The sequence below is a fragment of the Chamaea fasciata genome, unplaced genomic scaffold (genome assembly GCF_029207755.1).
Source record: "Chamaea fasciata isolate MVZ Bird 193981 ecotype frontalis unplaced genomic scaffold, bChaFas1.0.hap1 SCAF_7, whole genome shotgun sequence".
NCBI classification, from domain to species: domain Eukaryota; kingdom Metazoa; phylum Chordata; class Aves; order Passeriformes; family Sylviidae; genus Chamaea; species Chamaea fasciata.
In genome coordinates, this window is record NW_027094092.1 from 47,610,924 (window position 1) to 47,629,471 (window position 18,548).

Genomic DNA, 18,548 nt, shown 5'->3' on the forward strand with positions numbered 1-18,548 from the left:
AGATATATCTCTCTTGCTTTTAGCCTAGTACTAGTGGTTCCTGGAAATTCCAACATATAAAACTGGGAATAGTACCTATATGATGTTGAGCCTGCGTTGCTATGTAGATATTTTTTTCCTCTTTCTGGAAACTTGTCTCAGTTTCCAACTGCAAAAAGGGATATGAATTCTTCCATTGTGTCTCTTGTACATTTAGACTGAAATGGTTTTAATCTTCTACTATGTGTTTTTACAGTGCTTTGCACAGTAGGCCCAGATCAGGACTCTGAGCACAAGGCACTCTTGTAACACAAGTAGGTAATATGACTTGTACAGCCAGTGCCTGGCCACACAAAGAATACATCATTGACTGCAGCGGGGAGGTTTTGCCTTTGGACTTCTCCTTTTGAGTACAGAATTCTACAGGAAGGGAAGGATTGACCAGATCAGTAGATAACAAATGGAAAGTGTTGCCAGCCACTGTATGAAGGTTACTGATCTTTTAATGGGCTTGTTCGGTTTCTTGTAGAAAACCTGATAGAGGAAAACCTCCCCCCTGTCAAGATCTAATGCCAGCCAGCATCCCAGCCCCAGGCAGCCACTTGCTCACACTCCCACCAGCAGGACAGGGGAGAGAACGGCAAGGGTAAAACCTGGAAAACTCATGGGTTGAGATAAAGACAGTTTAATAGGGAAAGCAAAACCTGTGCATGCAAACAGAGCAAAACAGGGAATTATTTCCCTGCTTCCTATGGGCAGGCAGCTGTTCAGCCATCTCCAGGAGAGCAGAGCTCCATCACAGGTAATGGTGGTTTGGGAAGATGAAATTGATCACTCCCACACAGGAGTGGGAGTTGACACACAGGAAAGTATGTCCTCCTTTCCTCCTTCTTTCACCCACTTTGTATACTGAGCATGATGCCATATGGTCCGGAATGCCCTTTGGTCATTTTGGCTCACTTGTCCTGACTGTGTCTCCTCCCAAACCTCCATGCACCCCGAGTCTCCTTACCAGTGTGGCAGCATGGAAAGCAAAAAAGGCCTTGGCTCTGTGTAAGCCCTGCTCAGCGATAACAAAATATCTTTTTGCTATCAACCGTGTCTTCAGCACAGATCCAAAACACGGCCTTGTGCCAGCCACAGTGTAGAAACCAGCTGAAACCAGCACACCCCCCTTTGCCACTAGTCAGTCACAGGCATGAAAAGTCACATGCTGGTCCACAGCAATCATCCTGGATCCAATACTGTTCAAAGGCTGGAAAGTCTGATATTTTTTGGGGTTTAGATTTTTTTTTTTTTTGTAGCTCTCTGGTGGTTTGGAATTTGTTGTGTTTTGGTGTTGTTTTCCCCTTAACTTATCATTATTTGAAATCGTTGCTGTCACTGAGAAATCAGGTAAATAATCCTAGAAATTCAAACCTGCTCAACAAAAGCCTGATTATGTGATGTATTCATTAAGTTTTTTTAATTACAATTGCAAAAAGCTGCTAAGAAAATTCAAAGAGATCATTTTCTCTATTTTGACAGTCATCTGCATTCCAAGCAGTCTTCTCAGTTCTAACATTAATTGCTGTTCTTTTATCAGGAAATTCTATGCTTGATAAAATGATAAAGCATCTATTTAAAATCATTGCCCTGGAAACGATGGAAATTCTATTTTTCTCTTGATTTGCTGTGAAAGGTGGCTGCAATATAACTTTTAAGAGTCAAACATAGAATGGTCTCTTGGTCTGTTTCGATTCTACAAGTTCAGTTATACCAGAACTGCTTAGCAGAAATGCTGTGCTTGGGCCAAAAGGTGGAGTTTAAATGCACTTCAAAAGGATGTAACTGGAAAGGATGTAGAGGAAAAACTTAAATACTTCATCTAATAAAATAATTTCACTGCAGATTTTCACTGAGGTATTTGTTTTGGTTGTTATTACTCAAGGCTTGTATTTGTTTTGTTTTGTTTTTGAGGGAGTACACTACTTCCTCTGAATTTTAAACTCTCTGATAGATTAGTAGAGCAGGTTTAGGAGAAGTCACTCTTCAGAGCTTTCTGAAAGTTGCAGTTTATCCCTTATCTGCACTTCTTTACCACAGTTAATAATGTGAAATGCTGTGTTTAATTTCGCAGCTTAGATGGTTACTGTTTGGAATTTTAGAATGGAACTACCTGATAGTTAGTGGTCTTTCTAATGATGTTGAACGTCATTGTGGATGAAAATGATCGTTCAGAGAAGATTTTACTTTGTTGCCCTTGCTTTAAGGGTGTATTGAGGAAAAAACTTAAAGCTATACTTAAGGCAACATTTTAAAAGCTTTCCTGGATACTTGTGTGAGCAGTTTCACTTGTTCAAGCACGGCCTTAAAACTCTGTCTTTGTACAGTGAACAATGATTTTAGTTTCAATGGTGGAAGTATACTGCTCAGGCTCAATTGTCCAAGTGAATGTATTGTGCTCGTTCAATTTGAATTTTTTTTATGAATAGAGAAGAAAGTGAAAACGTCAGGAGTAGTGTATGATCTCTTTCTTCCTCAATTTAATTAGAGAAAATATTTAGAATCATTTAAGTTGGAAATGAGCTTTAAGATGCTTGAGTCCAACTTAACACTTCTAGTCCATCACTAAGTCATGTTCCTAAGCACCACATTAAGACCAAAAGTCTTAAGTCTTTATGGTTTTAATTAGAGCATTATCCTGTAACGCATATCTCATAAATCAACCTTTTAAATGAAGTAAGTTGTTAGATGAATAAAAATTGAATATTTGTCGCTTGATATCTCTCTATAAGAAAAATGGCAGTGAAGTTACAGAAGGGTCTCATCTTCAAAGGCTCCCCACTTCAGCAGAATGTGCAGGTGTTCTGCCTGAGGGGTGGCTGTGTAGGAGGCGAGTTCAGGTCCTGCCACACGTGAAGGATGCTGGTGGTACATGGTGTCAGTGAATTCGCTTTCCTAGGGCCAGCATGGGCACAGCAGACACATGGTTTGCCGGGAGGAGGCTGAGTTTCCTTCCTTGGTATGTGAGCTGTATGTGAGTGAGAGTCAAGTGTGCATTTATTGCCTCACAGCCATGGGAGTTTTGGGGTAGTATCTTAACACTTCACAGATACCAAATCTTTTGATGAACTTTCATAATGTTTGGAGGCAAAAAGCCACTGACAGTTGTCACAATGAATCCAGGTCTCTTCTGACTGATGGCATTGGGGCCAGAATTGTACCCTGTGTAGTTGTATGAGAGGTGCATACTGACTTGAGCAAGATCCTTAGAGCAAGCCATCATTGTCATTTCAGTATTTATATCATGCTGGCTTGTAAGATCAGGAAATGAGAGTAGTTCTAAATGTTGTCTGAGCTCCTGAAATCCTTTTGCATTTCTGACTTGCAGCTCAGTTCAGACAAATGAAAAGAGGCTCTTTGGGAGCTCTGACAATGAACCAGCTAATGAAGAGGCAGCTGGAACACCAGTCTAGTGCTCCCCACAATATCAGCACTTGGGATACTGGTGAGCTGCATTTATTGTTCTTTATTTCTGTTTCCTAAACCAATTACTGTGTAACAATCCACTTTAAAAAAAAGAAAAAAGAAAAAGAAAAAAGAAAAAAAGAAGTATTTCTATTCTACCGTTGCAGAGAAGTGATCAGTATCAAGTCAAAAGTGAATCTTTATAGAGAGTATAAGATTATCACCTAGTAAGAGTTGAAATAGTTACATATTTGGGAGGTAGACCCTCGGGTACATTGTTGTCTCTTTAATTGTGCATATTTATTCAGATTATTTCCTGGTCTTGTTGAAAGAAATGGAAGTATCACTGTTGAATTCATTAGGTATAGGATTTCATCCCTGGTGCATGGAATCATTTATTTGTATGTGTGTTTACCATGGTGTTGGTACACCACAGAGTTGTGCCTTATACCAGCCAGTTTTGTTTCTCTTTAAAGAAGTTTTTACCAACTCATGCTGAACACCTGAAGTTTCTGTTTACTCACTGCTTTTTCTCCTTTTAAGATGAATGCAAAGCAATGAAAACTGAATTAAGCACGTAATTTACTCACTACTCATTTTATTTTTTGTTTTCTTCTGTAAAACACTTTCAGTTATACCAAATTCATAGCAGATGTCACTAAATAATAAAGTCATTCTGGTTTATCAAAAATGCTACCTATTTAGTGCCCATTTTGATGTTAGTGACATTACAAAATTGTGCTTCTCAGGAATTTATCAGCAGATCCAGATGCATCTAGAGAAAGGAATGCTTAAAATATTATATGGAATTTAGCATGCTGAATGAATGTCTTACCATCAGCCCTGGACAGCTGAGTTGGAATCTTTGGTTAATTTAGTCTTCAGCATCAAGTTCCATCAAACCTTAGCTAAAGAGGGGCTATAGATAGGGTGCATAGTTCAGGATTATCCTTTCTATTCCAGTCTGCTGAATAGCATGCTCAGCATGGGACCCTTAAATCATAAAGGTCCGAACTTGCCAGTGGTAACAATGAGGGGTTTGTCCTATCAGCAGGTAAGTTTATTTATTGGAGAGACTTAGCCGGATCACCTAGTCTCTCAGGCAGGGTTTTAGAGATTTAAAAGTTACTGCCTTTGTTCTGCAAGGAGGACTTAGCCTGGATTCAAAATGAACAGGTCAATACTCCATCCTGTTCCAAATCTCTGTCTAGTTAATCCTGTTCCAAATCTAGTAGCTTTCTTCACAACATCTATGAGTTTTCCTTCCAATATTCAATTCAGCTAAAGGCCTTCAAGCACGAGAGGCAAAATGGAATGTTCCTTTCTGGAAAGCTTTGCATCTCTGAGTCTCTTCTTTAACCACTAGCTTCAAAGTAAAACTTTTATTTGGACAATGTTGTTTTTTTTCTTTTTTTTTCTTTTCAGAACATATCCTCTGTGTGACTGTTTGTCATTTCAATGTCTCACCACAATTTTAAGACTCACTATACTCATGTATACCAACTAGAAGTAGTCTCATCCCACATAAATATATGATGTGTTTGGTCCATGCATGCTTTATTAAGTTATTTTTTTATTACTTGGTTAGGTGTCCTGTCTCTTCCATTCTTATTTCAAACCACTCTTTTCCCAAGCTTGCTGTCTGAAAAAAAAAAAAAAAAATTGTGTCTGGCTTCTGTCAGTACAAACTATATCTTGTGGTGTCTTGGTATTTCTAAATTCTTGTTTCTTTCTCTTTTTGTGGCTAATATATTCCATATCTTGTAGAATATTTATGGCTAGCACTTTCTTTCCTGTTTAATGACTCTTGTCTAAAATGCCTTCTTTATTTTTTATTAGGTTGTCTGTGTCCTTTCTCCTGTATGGACTTCTTTGATCTTTCTTCCACCTTCTTTTCTATGCTTAATTTTTTTTTTCTATAGCAGTTGTATTTGTCTTTTTCTTGTTTTAACTGTTTAAGACTTGTGGTGCTGTTGACTGGTGACAGGTGCTGGATTTGTGGTTCTGGAGACTGAAGTTCTTTCTTTATTTACAGAGCAGATACAGCATGGAAAGAGGCTGTGCAATGTCCCTGTTTGCCTAAACCCAGATTTGGAGGGACCACCACTGAGAATCAGAGGTTAGTTCAGTGTTTGTTTGACCTGGTCCTCTGCCAAGACTGCCAGGAAGATTTCGTGGTTAATATGAAATGGTGCTGAATTTTGTGTTCTATTCAGCTGTTAAAGCCCTCAACTGTCCTGCAGAATATATGACAGTGAAACTTCCAAAGTCACGGCTGATGGATCTTTGTGCATCTGAGAGGGGAAGAAAAACTTGTCCACAAAATCTGTACCTGTCCCCTGCATTCTGGATAATGTTCTACATTACTGGAGTTTTCTAGCCTTCCTGAAGTGTCTGCTCATATCCAATAAAACCTTAGGGAGCAATTATAAAGTTCTGAACTATGGATGTAAAATAAATGTTTCTTTCCATGCTTCATAAAATGGTTGTTTAAAACCTCCCTTATTCTCATTTCACTCCATTTCACTTATTTTGAGTTCAGAAATTTTGGGAGCTTCTTAGCTTACTTTGCCTGTGAGCTGATGTTAAATTTGCTTTTCCTGCAGTAACCAGGATTATGTTATAATAAATTCCATCTAAACCTTACATAGAGAAGCTTCCTTCTGTTTCCACAGTTAAATATTACCAGAACAGGCTAATGTTAACATTAAATCTGAATCTATAGATTGAAGCAACCAGAAAGAAAACTGGCAATGGATTACTTAAACTGTAATTTGGGAAAGCAGAACTTAGAGAAGTCAAGAGTTTGGATATTCCATAATGCATAACTTTTCCTAGTAAAATAAGCATCTATCAGAAATTAGGTGCACAAAAAGTGCCAAGGGCAAAGGGAGTTCCATATGTTGGCATGATCACAGTGGGCTGTGCTCGCTGCTGAAAAAACTCAGCTTTGAAGGATATAGATACTTTTGAAGATTTTCAATGGAAAGCATTTCTAATGATCAGCCCTCTAATGTTCTCAGTTCCTTATGAATTGTTTGTTCTCTCTGTCCTTTCCTTGTTTATCTCCTGTGGCTCAGTTAGGGATAGTATGGATAGATTGATGACCTGGTACTGAGATGTGAACTTAATTCCTTCTTCATGTAACTGAGAACTATGGGAGGTTAATTCCCAAATGGATGGGGGAATACTGCAAATCTTCTGATATCCAGTCTTGTAGCAACTGTAGAATCATCTTCTCCACCTAGTAGATACAATTGCATCCAATTTCCTGGAATTTTTGGTTTATGTTGTCTTTTTTCCCCAGGGATTTATCTATTTTTAATTGATAGTTCTAAGTAATTGGAATAATCTAGCAGAAGCAAAGAATGTGCTTATATGTCTTTTTATAGACACAATTTATTTCTTATTTCTAGGGACAGTAAAGCCATTATGGCTATTCTTTAGAAGTCTGCTCATCAAGTATTTTGGATTTCTGTTTGATGATTCTTTCTTTTTTTTTTTTTAATTCTTTTACAAATTGCCTTAAGGTGCTACAAAATCTAGTTTGCTGTCAGCACCCAGTATAGTCAGTATGTTTGTACCTGCACCAGAAGAATTTGCTGATGACCAGCCCATTCTGATGACTGACAAGTAAGTGAGTTTTTTTTCTCTCCTTCAAAGAACTAGTTGAACTTCAAACGTCAAGTATAGATATACTTGATGCAAATACAGAGTCCATTTTATCATTTATCTCTATGCTAAGTTTTTTTCTTTTACCCCAAGGTAAAAATTTTCTAAACACTGCTAGCAAGATGTGTTTTCTATTCAGTAGGACCTGGATGATTGTGCACAGGTGTAATGATGACTCAGGCTATTGCATGTGCACAGAGGACAGGGGAAGCATTTTCCATCCTACTTTAAATCAAGGGTTCCTTGTGATCCATCAGAAACCTTTTTTGTCTTAGGGGAAGAAAAAAAGAAGTTCTATTATGAATTCCTTTGGGTTTCTGTTGAAATCAGTAGCTGTTGATGTGTCATCATACGTAATCTACATAGCATTTTTATTGCTGATACTCAGTGATCCTCAAAGCTTTTGCAAACCTTTATTGTTTGGTTAAAATGCCTGTAAAGGGAATGTTAAACAGAAGTGTACTCATTAAATAGAGTAGTAAAGCAGTCAGTAGGGATCCATGCATTGATTTGTTCAAAACTTGGGAAGAGAAACCACAAATTCCTCTGTGTGCTCAGTCCAGTAGACAGCCATGCAGGGATGATCACTGGGGAAAGACAGGGCCCTTGTGCAGGCAGTGACTACTTGTGGACTTTATTGTGGGGCAAAGTGAAGCGTCCCAAAGTTAGTCTGGTCTGTGGCACTTCCCTTGGCCATTTCACCAAAGCTCAAGCACTACCTATTAATATACAGACCAGCTGAGCTTGACTTCCATGACTTTGTTGTCGTATTTTCTTTATGTTCCGTAAAAAGGGCAAGAAAATTGCCTGTTCAATTCCATTAAGTTAAAATCTCACAATCTGTTGGAGTCATTAGCAACTCGTTGATCAAATTAAGCCAGCCTTCTTACTGGGCTGAGATAAGCCAATTTCCCACATTGGTTTGCCTTTTTAATAGGTTGTGAAAGCCTGTCTCGTCTCTCCCAAATCTGACATCCCCTTTATATTTGACATTTTGGAGCCCTTTCAGACCTTCATCAGTTGTCTTTGAGCATTTCAGGAAGGATAAGTGACTCAGTAGCAAATCTGCCCTGGGAAAGGAGACTTTTCTGAAATCTAAGGTTCTGTGCCCCTGAGAGGTCTTTTTATTTATTTCTTAATAGCTGTAACTGCTGTGGGAACCAATCAGATCATTGTTTTCTAATTGTATAATTTGTTATTCATAATTCATGACTGACAGGAGAGGCAATGTGAAATTGTTCCATCTCTTTAAGATCATCTGTGTGTGTCATTGTTTGTGTCTATGGTGCCTGGGACTTAGCCCAAGTTGCACAAATGGGCTGTGCTCACATTGCTGAGGGCCAGTCTTCACTGCTGCAGATTTCTCTTGGATAGTTCAAACTGATGCAGTCCAATAATGAGGGAGCTGGAAGACAGTTGCCAATGAAGGATTCAAAACAAGGTCTGTCCTGTGGCCCTCTTTCATCTGTCACTAAAGAGAAAGGCTGTGTAACTAGTGAGAAGTTTTATTAATGTTTGAAAACTATGGACTGTTAATAATTATAAAAAAATCACAATTACGTTATCCTTTTAAATAAATGTGGAATAGAATGTACTAAGTAATAATTCTTTTAAAAGACATAATTATACACAGATCTATGTATAGTAATGCTTTGTTTGAAATTTGTTAACATCAAGATTAAAAACTTCTTTGCAGGTGCCATGACTGTGGGGCTGTTCTTGAAGAATATGATGAAGAAACACTAGGCCTGGCTATAGTTGTGCTCTCAACCTTCATTCACCTCAGTCCAGACTTGGCTGCTCCTCTGCTGCTGGACATCATGCAGTCTGTAGGAAGGTAAATTCAGGCCTTTCCTCTCTCCAATGAAGTTGAACGAATTTTGTACCTGGAATTGGGTTCACATAAACTTGAGTGTACAAAGGTGTATATTTTAAAACTCTTAAGTGAATAATAACTTCTGTCTTGTGTCTGTTACTCATCATTTTATAAATTTCTTACGTAATTTCTTCCACTGTCAGTTCAATTTTTGGCAGCTCCTTTGATGTTCTTCCATTTACCCTCCAAGAGGAAATTCCAGCTCAGGAATCTCCTCAGCTTGTCCCGCTGTAAGCAGTGATGTGAAGAATAAATTCAGATTTTCTACAGTACCCTTATTTATTTACTACCCTGTTTATTACCTGAACGGTAACTGGTGCAACAAATGGTGTGCTTCTTAATCTTGGTCCTTGAAAGAAAAGAAAATTCTACTGTTAGTTTTTATTCCTCCTGCTAGTTGCTCCTTAAACTGGTTTTTGGAGTTTTTTTGTCCACCCTCCTAGTGGTTTTTATACCCCATTTATCAGAATTTATGCTTTTTTCTGCTTTCATTTGAGACAAGACTTCATCTTTTTGAAAAAAGCCTTCTCTTTTTTAATAACCTCCCTTACCTTATTTTCTTCTGCTCTCTTGAAGTCTTTCTTAACAACTAGAGTACCTTGGTCCTGAGTTTCCAGTGTAATGCTCATAAACAGCTTCTGTGCTTCTTACAAAAATTGAATTCTCTTGATTCCCCCTTGTTGCTGCTTTGACAAAATTTTTCACTTTTATGTGGTTCCTGCTTTAGAAGTTACGCAGAAATGTGGTCCACTTTTCTGAGCTTTGCTCCTGGAGGAGGGTTGACTCCTAGATATGATCATTCATTGGCATACATGATGCTCTTCAGGCTTTTCAGCCATATTTTGTATGCTAGGTGCAAATTTGCATTGCCTTATAAGGGCTTCCAAATCATCTGCTGTATGAAATTGTCTCTGAGAAAGTCTTGAATGTTTGCTGCCATTATTTTTCTCTTGTTACTTTTACCCAGTGTGCATGGGATAATTGAGGTGTACCATTACCATTGAATTATGTGTGGTTGCTGTCTCGGCCGCTTCAACAACTTCTTGCCTCGGAGGAGGGATGGATGTGATGGGGTGTTTCAGAATAAATTTCTGAGCAGCACTAGACCTGCAGAAATGTTGCACAGCTCTCGTCCTCCACATTCTTTTTGGTGACTGAAGTTCTAATTGCTTGACTGTGGCTTCTGCAGGGGCATGGGTCTCCACAGCCCTGCTTCTCCACTCCCTCCCAATTCCATTTCCATACAGCAGCTCTTCAAGTCCTCCATTTCCATTAATTGCAAGGCTGCAGTTCCCTGCTGTCGCTGCTAATTAACTCTGATGGAGGCAAAGTTTCTGCTCTAGATGGATATTACCCAGTCTGTCTGACTCTTGTAAATACAGCAGTACTACAGCCACAGAGAGGAAATAATTTGGAAAATGAATTATCAAGGAATGAGGTGTACGTGGGCTACCTTCTTCTGTGTTTTTTTGAGGGGGAAATGCTGCATCTTTAGAGTCAGATAGACGATTGTTTTAGAGCAGCAGGTGACAGTGCGACATGGGGTATTCCTGGTAAATATCCTGTCTTTTTCCTTCTGGTTGCAATTGCTGACAAAATTTCTAGGTCCAATAAGAGGCTCCTCACAAAGGAATTACTTTGAAAATATGCAAAAGAAGTAGCATAAATAAGTAGAGAGGCATTCAGGTGCCTCAAATATATATATATATATAAATATATATATATATAAATATATATATAAATATATATATATAATATACACCTCCACATACCCATCTAATAGCAGAAGTGAAAACAAATTAGACTTTTTGCATTTTTATTCTTACAAATGAGGCTACTACTTTCATGAATAGAAGAGGAAATAACGAGTTAGGAAGTCCAAGGTCTTTCAGAATACCTAAACAACAACAACACATGGAAAGATTTTCAGAAGTTTTTTGGGTACCCATGGGCACAGATAGGCATTTGTTGGGATTTTCAGAAGGGAAAAAAATTCTGAATTCAAGTTACTGACTAGTAAAGGTTGAAGTGTTTCGAAGACTCTGACATGCATTTATGTTTATGATCTGGTTCCTGAATCAAGATTTTTGACTTGGTGGTTCTTATTTAACTGATTTCCAGTGACATTTAACTTTCTAAGCATTAAAGCTGTGTTTGAAAGTTACATTTAGACTTGATGTAGTGAGGAGCTGTGAAAAGCTTAACTTATGTTCTTAACATGTACAGATTTGAACTTATCCATTTCCTGTTCTGCTTTGTGGTCTGCAAAGTGGAGGTAATGATGAGACTTCATGGCATTTGTGCAATAAAATATTTAGAGTAGTAATGATAAATATATACAGACTGTACATTTCAAAAAGTTTCAGATGTTCCCAAGTGTTTACAGTAGTTCATGTCAGGTCAGGTTTTTCCAAAGTTAGAAACCTAGTGTTTTGTTGGTCACAAAACCCATGCTTGCGTTAACACTTTCAAAAGGAGAAAAAAAAAACAACATTAGACTTTGATTTCTTTTAGAAAAAAGATTTTACATTGTTCTGTTTCTGTTCTTCAGGAGAATTTTGAAAGTAGGTATCATGTCCATCGGGCATGTGATTGATCTTGTTGCATTCTGCAGAAATCCTTGTGCGCTTTAATGTAAGCAGATGCTACAGTTAGTCCAGAATGATAGCCTGTATTGCTTGATGGTAGCTTCAGACCTTTCTCACCCAGAATTTGCTTTGCACACCAGAAATACTGTGTTGTATTTTAGTGTGGGTTCCCCTTAATGATACTAGAGTCAGGAACTCCAATGTGTTTTTCTGATATATGCTAGAACAACTGAAGATAATATTATCTTTAATCACCTGCACCATCAAGTTTGAGATTATTGCATTGTTGTAAGTATGCCATGTCCCCAACTTGTCATGCATAATTCATTAAAGTCACCATAATTTTGGTTCACGCTGTTGCATTTGACTGAGCTGCCTTAGGGTCCTTTCTGGATTTTATTGTGTTGATTAGAGAGGAAACTGCCTTCAGAACAGGGGGTGACCAAGGATGAGCAACAGCTAAGTCCAGGCTAAAAGGATCATAAATCAAAAACACCCCATTGAAGATTAGATATAAAATAGTGTAGCTCTATGAACTTTTCCCTTAGACTTATCAACTTATACCATCTGAAATACTGATTTGAAGCAGATAAAAGTAAAAAAATTATGGTATTTTGTATATAAGGGATGCTTCCAGTGTCCATCTTTATATTGGCTTTAGACTGTACAGTTTGTTAGTGGCTCTTGGTATTAAAGGTGTTTTGCTTTGATATTATAAGCTCTGATTCTATTCATTTATGTGTCCTGCATATTGAATTGCATGATTTTACTTATTTTCACCACCAAATGCCCATATTTGGCTTTCAAGTCTATATTTAGGTACTAAAATAAATGACCTGATTTTTGAGAATATGGTAGTTCTCATCTGACATCTGACTTCGAAAGAGCTTGTAGGTAATTAGTGTTTTTGAAATTAGGCTTGTTATTTAGGTGCCAATATCTGGAACTAGAAGCCTCAATTTAGACAGCCAAGCAAAGAATTTTTGCTTAGTCTGTGTTGTTGCATTAATCTGAAACAATTCAGTCAGTAGGCAGCTTCTGGAAAAAAAAAACCAAAACTTTTATCTCAAAAAAATTAGTTATCCATGATGTGCTGTAGGGCAAAAATATTACTTCATTATCTTTGTGCTACTAGAGGGAGGCAAGATTTGTCTTAGAGCAGTTGAGCATTAGTGAGACTGCAAGACTGAATAGAGTTTATGTCATGCAAACATAATTTTTCTGAATTTAGGTGCTCTTCAGAAGATCTTTATGGTAACATTTTAAATGTTCTCTAAAATTTGTGTGTATTATTTATTTAAAACAGTACTTTATTGGCTTACTTAAAAATGAAACATACACACAAAAAAGCATATGAACTTCAATTTCTTTTTTTAATTTTTATTCCAGGTTGGCATCAAGTACCAGTTTTTCTAATCAAGCAGAAAGGTATGGTAGCAAAGGATACCTTGACAAAACTGAAACAATCAATCTAAAGCATCGTCTTCCCTGACCTTGAGATCAACTAAATTTAACTTTTAAAAAATGTTACTTAAAATTTGTGAGTAAAAGGAAAAAACTGACTTTTCTACTTGTTTCAAATATCCTTTGTTTTCTGGAGATGGACAGGAGCCTATATTCATTTGTGTTAAAGCTGGAAAAAATCAGATTCAGATGCTGTTTGGTCTTCACAATTTCAGTGCAGCTTTTTCTGACTGGTTCTGTGTTCAGTATTTGTCTTGATAAACTATCTCCATACATTCAATCAAGTGAATCATCCTTGGCCATGGAGAATCCCTGGTCGTGATGCCTCATTATGTAAATCAGATGCTGAGTAGGGTAAATTCATTTTGTGAAGCTGCAAAGCATGTTAAGATGTGCAATTTGTGAGTAAATAGATAATACTTAGGCTTTTAAAATTAAACCATTCATTTATGAATGATTAGGGAGTACTTCATCTTTTGAAGGAAACTGCAAGAGGCGAATGAATATTGTAATGTTTTTGTTTACCTGTTGTTCATGTGTTCTGTGAAAAGCCAGAAATCTTATTCTACGTCATTGAAATACACAAGGTGAGAGCAGGAATATATTTCAAATTCAGATGACTCACAAATAAAACTACATGAGGAATCAGGAAAAATACAGGTATTTATTGGGACAAATACTTGAAATTCGTGTACGTAATTTTTTAATCTATTCATAGTTGAGCTCAAGTCTTAAAATCAACATGCTGTACTTTTTTTCAGGATCAGGACACTTCTGTTTTTGAGTGTCTCACTCATAACTTAACACTTCCATAATTAAAAAGAATAGCATCATCTTTATTTCTTCCATGCAGTCAGCTATGACAAGTGTTTAATCTGCAAGGTAATTTTTTTTTTTCTTCTTTTCTTTTTCTTCATTTTCAGCATGATGATCCCTGGAAATGCTGCAGGTGTGGCCAAGCAGTTCCTGCGTTGTGTGTTCCATCAGCTGGCTCCCAATGGCATCTTCCCTCAGCTCTTCCAGAGCATTATTAAAGGTAATGTGCAATACCCGAGTGCATTTCTGACCCTCAGTTTCCTCTGTATGAACAGCCAGTGCAAAAATGTCATTCAAATTTCAGATGGAAGCTTTTTACGGACCTTAGCCACGTCTCTGATGGACTTCAGTGAGCTGAGTTCCATTGCTGCTCTGAGCCAGCTGTTAGAGGTATGTTGACAGTTGGCTATGTTAGTGATGCTAATTTTATTAGCATTATCAGGGTCATTTCTCCTCATTTAAGTTCAAACTTACTTCACCAAAACCACTGAATTTTTGTTTTGTCCTCCCTGGAAGTAACTAGGCTGTCCTCACCACTGGTAGTGTGTCCCATTCCTGCCCCAAGGACTATTTTTTGTTTCCAGGAACATTTCTACTCATACATCTCTGTTCTCCCTCCTCATTTTATTGGATGACAGTTTCTCTTAGGTATTCCAAAAATCTATTGCCTGCCTTTGACTGACTGCCTTCTATGCAGCTGGCTTATTTCTACTGTACCATTTTTCCTCCTGCTAGAACTGGTCACCTGTGTGCATCCTGCTCTTCCAATAACATGGCAGTTCCCTCATACAAGATGTTGGCATCACTTTAAAACTGCTCATGTCTTTTCAGGCCTCACCCTAGGACACAAGCCACACAAGCATATATGGTCTATGGAACATTAACGGATATATCTTCTTTAAAACTGTCTAAAGGAGAACATGAAAAATCTGCTGCTGGATACTTGGAGTTTTGTTTTTTCTACTGCCATGCCAGTCTAAGCAGATTATGAGCTATGGCCCTGCTTATAACATTTTGGCTCAAAATCTTTTGGTCAGTACTTTAGGAACTGTTAGACTAACTTTCATACACATAGCTCAAATTCCTAGCCCAACACTATCATTAGCATTATAGAAAAAGTACCCAGTATTTGGTCTTAACGAATTACCCTCAGCACTTCCAAATACCGTGTCAGGGACCTTTTCTGCCTGTGTATGACTGTTCGGAGTTCTTGTTTTGTTTCCCAGGGTTTAAACAACAAGAAGAATTTGCCAGCAGGGGGTGCGATGCTACGCTGTTTGGAAAACATTGCTACCTTTATGGAAGCCTTGCCGATGGATTCCCCCAGCAACCTCTGGACCACAATTAGTAACCAGTTTCAGACCTTTCTTACTAAACTCCCATGTGTTTTGCCTCTTAAGGTATGATGTGTGGACATTTGAAGCAAGCTGTATTGCCACTGGTCAGGATGTACTGAAACTGCAAAAACTGTGGATAACCAGTCAGAGTGGGTTGTTGTGAATGTTTCCTGATGATTCAGCTAATATTTCCAGAGGACTGGATTTATTGTATCTCTGATCCACCCCTTTAATTATGTGTTCTGTAGGTAACAACAGCAACTCTGACCAGGGTACTTTTCACTTCTTTCTTGGCATTTTTCCTATGCATTTCTATGCCCTCTCTCTGTCAGATTAGAATGCTGCGTTTGAGAGAGTCAATATTTAGACAATTAAAACCCATTTGGTTTTAACTGTTAAAACTAAATGAAACTCTTAGGAAGAGCAGCCCCACCTATTTAATTTGATAAAAGTACACATTAGTCAGGCAGAGTGAACTGAGACTATTGGCACTTGGGCTTAGCCTGTTTGGCTGACCAGGTTGTAGTTCTGATTGTAATAGAATATTGTTACAGAAACTGAATCCAGAAGCTCTGGGCTCTGATTTCTGAGAGTTCAGAGGTCATACAGCAGGATCTTATATTCTAGTGTGTATATTCCAGCAAACACAGTAAAAACTTCTGAGTCTTTCCAATAAACTCCAGTAAATTAAACAGAATTCTCATGCACGTACTCTATTTCCTGTGGTGTGAATGAACCCAGTGGTAATTTCTTCTCTACAAAGCAGTGTTGTTCTGTATGGGCTGAGGGATCCAAAGTCTAAATCTGTGACTGATAACATTGTCTTTTAAATTGGTTGTCACTACCTGGCTACATGAATGATATTAAATTCCTTGGCACTATTATGCAATAGTCAGATCTGGAAACATCTTTAGAATTTGGTAAATTGTGGCATTATCATTCAGCACATACTAAGCCAAACAGGCAATAACCATTGCTTCTGTGTACTAGCCACCCCAATCTGCTGCATCTTATGTCACTGAAATAAATAGAAAGTAATTAATTGGATCTTAGTGATTCCAACTGCATATCCACCATTCACAGAACCTTTAGGTGGAGTGTTTACTCTAAAAGAGTATGGGAGATATTATTAGTGATACAAGTAAAGCAATTGCTTGCTTCTGAACTTTCAATCTCCTGTTCTTTTCTTTAGGGTCATAGGGGGCACTAGATGTTTACAGCAGGGGTGAGACAAGACAATGGGTTGATCCTGGAAAGTCCATTCAGTTCTGTAACCTGTATGATTTACTTGAAATAAAGATTACATCATAAGGAACAACTTAAGGAGTCTGAAACAGCTGCCTCCAGGGCATATTCCAGTGGTACAGATTGAGAGATGTCTTGGGATGTGAGGGAAAATATCATAGTCCAGGACAAGCACAGAAATATAAAATAAGGTAGATGGTGGGCACCTATGCTCTGGTATGTTACCACTGAAGGGGTATGATTAGGATATGATTGTGTTCAAGAATAAACCAGTTTAGACAAAGTAGTTAAAAATCAATCATCAGGGATCATTTTTCAGACTTCACTTGTAAGTTACTCATAGCTGCTACCACTATAAGCAAGATATGTACACAGAAAGGTACTAACTTCTTTTCTTTTTCTTTTCTGCCTTCAAATGTGTTCAGTGTTCTTTGGACTCTAGTTTAAGAATCATGATTTGCTTGTTGAAGATACCTACCACTAGTGCCACCAGGGTAAGTTCCAAGAAGACAAAATTCTCTTGCCTCAGATTTAGCCAGCCTGTGCAATTGTGTGAATGTGTTCATATCCCCTGGCTAGGAAAGTATTATATGTAAGCATAAAATTGTGCAGTCCAATACTGTTTGGAGAATGATAAGAGCTTTGGAATTTAGGTTACAGTAAAGTGGGGGTAGAATTACATTCTTGTGTGGGTGTGAATGTATGTCTTCTTAAAGATTTGATGTTCTCTTTTTTTATTTTCCCCCTTCTCTATTTTTTTCTTTAAAAGAAAAAGGAGTAGTGAGCTTCTTTAGACATTTTCCAGTACAATTCCACTGAAGTCACTGAGGTTTTCCTGCATAAACTATACAGAATCTCTTATAAACACTGTGTCACGAGTGAAACTATTTTCTAACTTTTTGTTTCTAATTTCTGACAGAAGCATGAAGGCATATGATACAGCTGTTTGACCAAAACAGTGTGAATCCCAGGCAGATAGCCTCTGAGCTAAAAATAATGCTGTTCCATTCAGGCATTTCAGAGTTGGAATGCTGCTTTGCTTTTTTGGGCCACGAGTTATTGATTTCTGTAACACATGTCATTGCAGAGTCTTCTGGAACCTTTTTCAAAATTACTAAGTTTTGTAATTCAGAATGCTGTCTTCACTCTGGCCTACCTGGTGGAACTATGTGGTTTGTGCTACCGAGCCTTCACAAAGGTAACAATGACACTGTATCTTCTTTTAGGGATGAGTAAAAATAGGACAAAGTTGTGCTTCTTACAAGTAGTTTGGAAGTAAAGAAGGAATCAGTGTCAAGCTTCAGGCATATCAACAGTTTTAACACAGTTTGGTTAATCAAGCAGTGATCATTGTTCAGTGCCTTTTAATAATGCTGAATTTTACATTCACAGTAGAGAGACAGATGATGGGAACCTGCTGCAAATGTTCCTCAGAAAAGTATTTTGATGTGATTTTGGGACTTGGACTTTTTGTCTCATGTTGAAAAGATACCTGGTATTCATGCATCACTTAAAATGTCTGTGCAGTCGTATCTTTCCTAGTGCACAAATTTAGCCATGTAACTTGCGAGTAAAAACTTAAATATTCCTGGTATTGCTTTTTGAGAGCACAGCTGTGAGGGGAGGCAGTAGACGAGTAACTAAAATGGAAGACTCCAAGTTAGGAGCTTTCCATCTTAGATCCTGTTCATTCTGTACTGGGTATTTTCCTTTGGCATGCATGGCTGTTGCTATGTGAAAAAGAGAACAGTATATGTACACTTCTAAAAAGTTTTAAAGGTTCCTGGATGAAAGCTGTGGTGTACAAATAACAGTTATTACTCGGGTTCATTTTTGTAGCCATCAGTGAGAAGTTTAACAAAAAAGCAATTGAACCTGAGGTCGTATATACTCCATTACGTAGATTGTCAAGGTACTGAGCAAAAATGTTGCTTTTGCCACTAAGTGCACAGTTTTCCATCCTTGATACATTTGTCAGAACAGTAAATAATCCTCAGGAAACATTCTGTCATAAGTAGTTACATGATTCTCTGTTTTGATAATGTACAACTGGAACATGCATTGTTTGAGTCTTGTAAAGACTTAAAATATCACTGTACAAAGAGTGAAGAAGAAATGATA

General features: G+C 37.8%; 1 protein-coding gene across 2 annotated transcripts in view; it reads left to right on the forward strand.

The window, feature by feature from the left end:
* Window positions 1-18,548, forward strand: part of UNC79 (unc-79 homolog, NALCN channel complex subunit) — a 107,341-nt gene that overhangs the window by 62,819 nt on the left and 25,974 nt on the right. For both annotated transcript variants that reach the window (XM_066188712.1, XM_066188711.1), the window contains 10 exons: window positions 3,353-3,469; window positions 5,465-5,548; window positions 6,960-7,062; window positions 8,798-8,938; window positions 12,955-12,993; window positions 13,953-14,065; window positions 14,150-14,235; window positions 15,072-15,245; window positions 16,853-16,921; window positions 17,515-17,625. In XM_066188712.1, coding sequence (XP_066044809.1) covers window positions 3,353-3,469; window positions 5,465-5,548; window positions 6,960-7,062; window positions 8,798-8,938; window positions 12,955-12,993; window positions 13,953-14,065; window positions 14,150-14,235; window positions 15,072-15,245; window positions 16,853-16,921; window positions 17,515-17,625 — 1,037 coding nt within the window. The remainder of the gene's footprint in view (window positions 1-3,352; window positions 3,470-5,464; window positions 5,549-6,959; window positions 7,063-8,797; window positions 8,939-12,954; window positions 12,994-13,952; window positions 14,066-14,149; window positions 14,236-15,071; window positions 15,246-16,852; window positions 16,922-17,514; window positions 17,626-18,548) is intronic.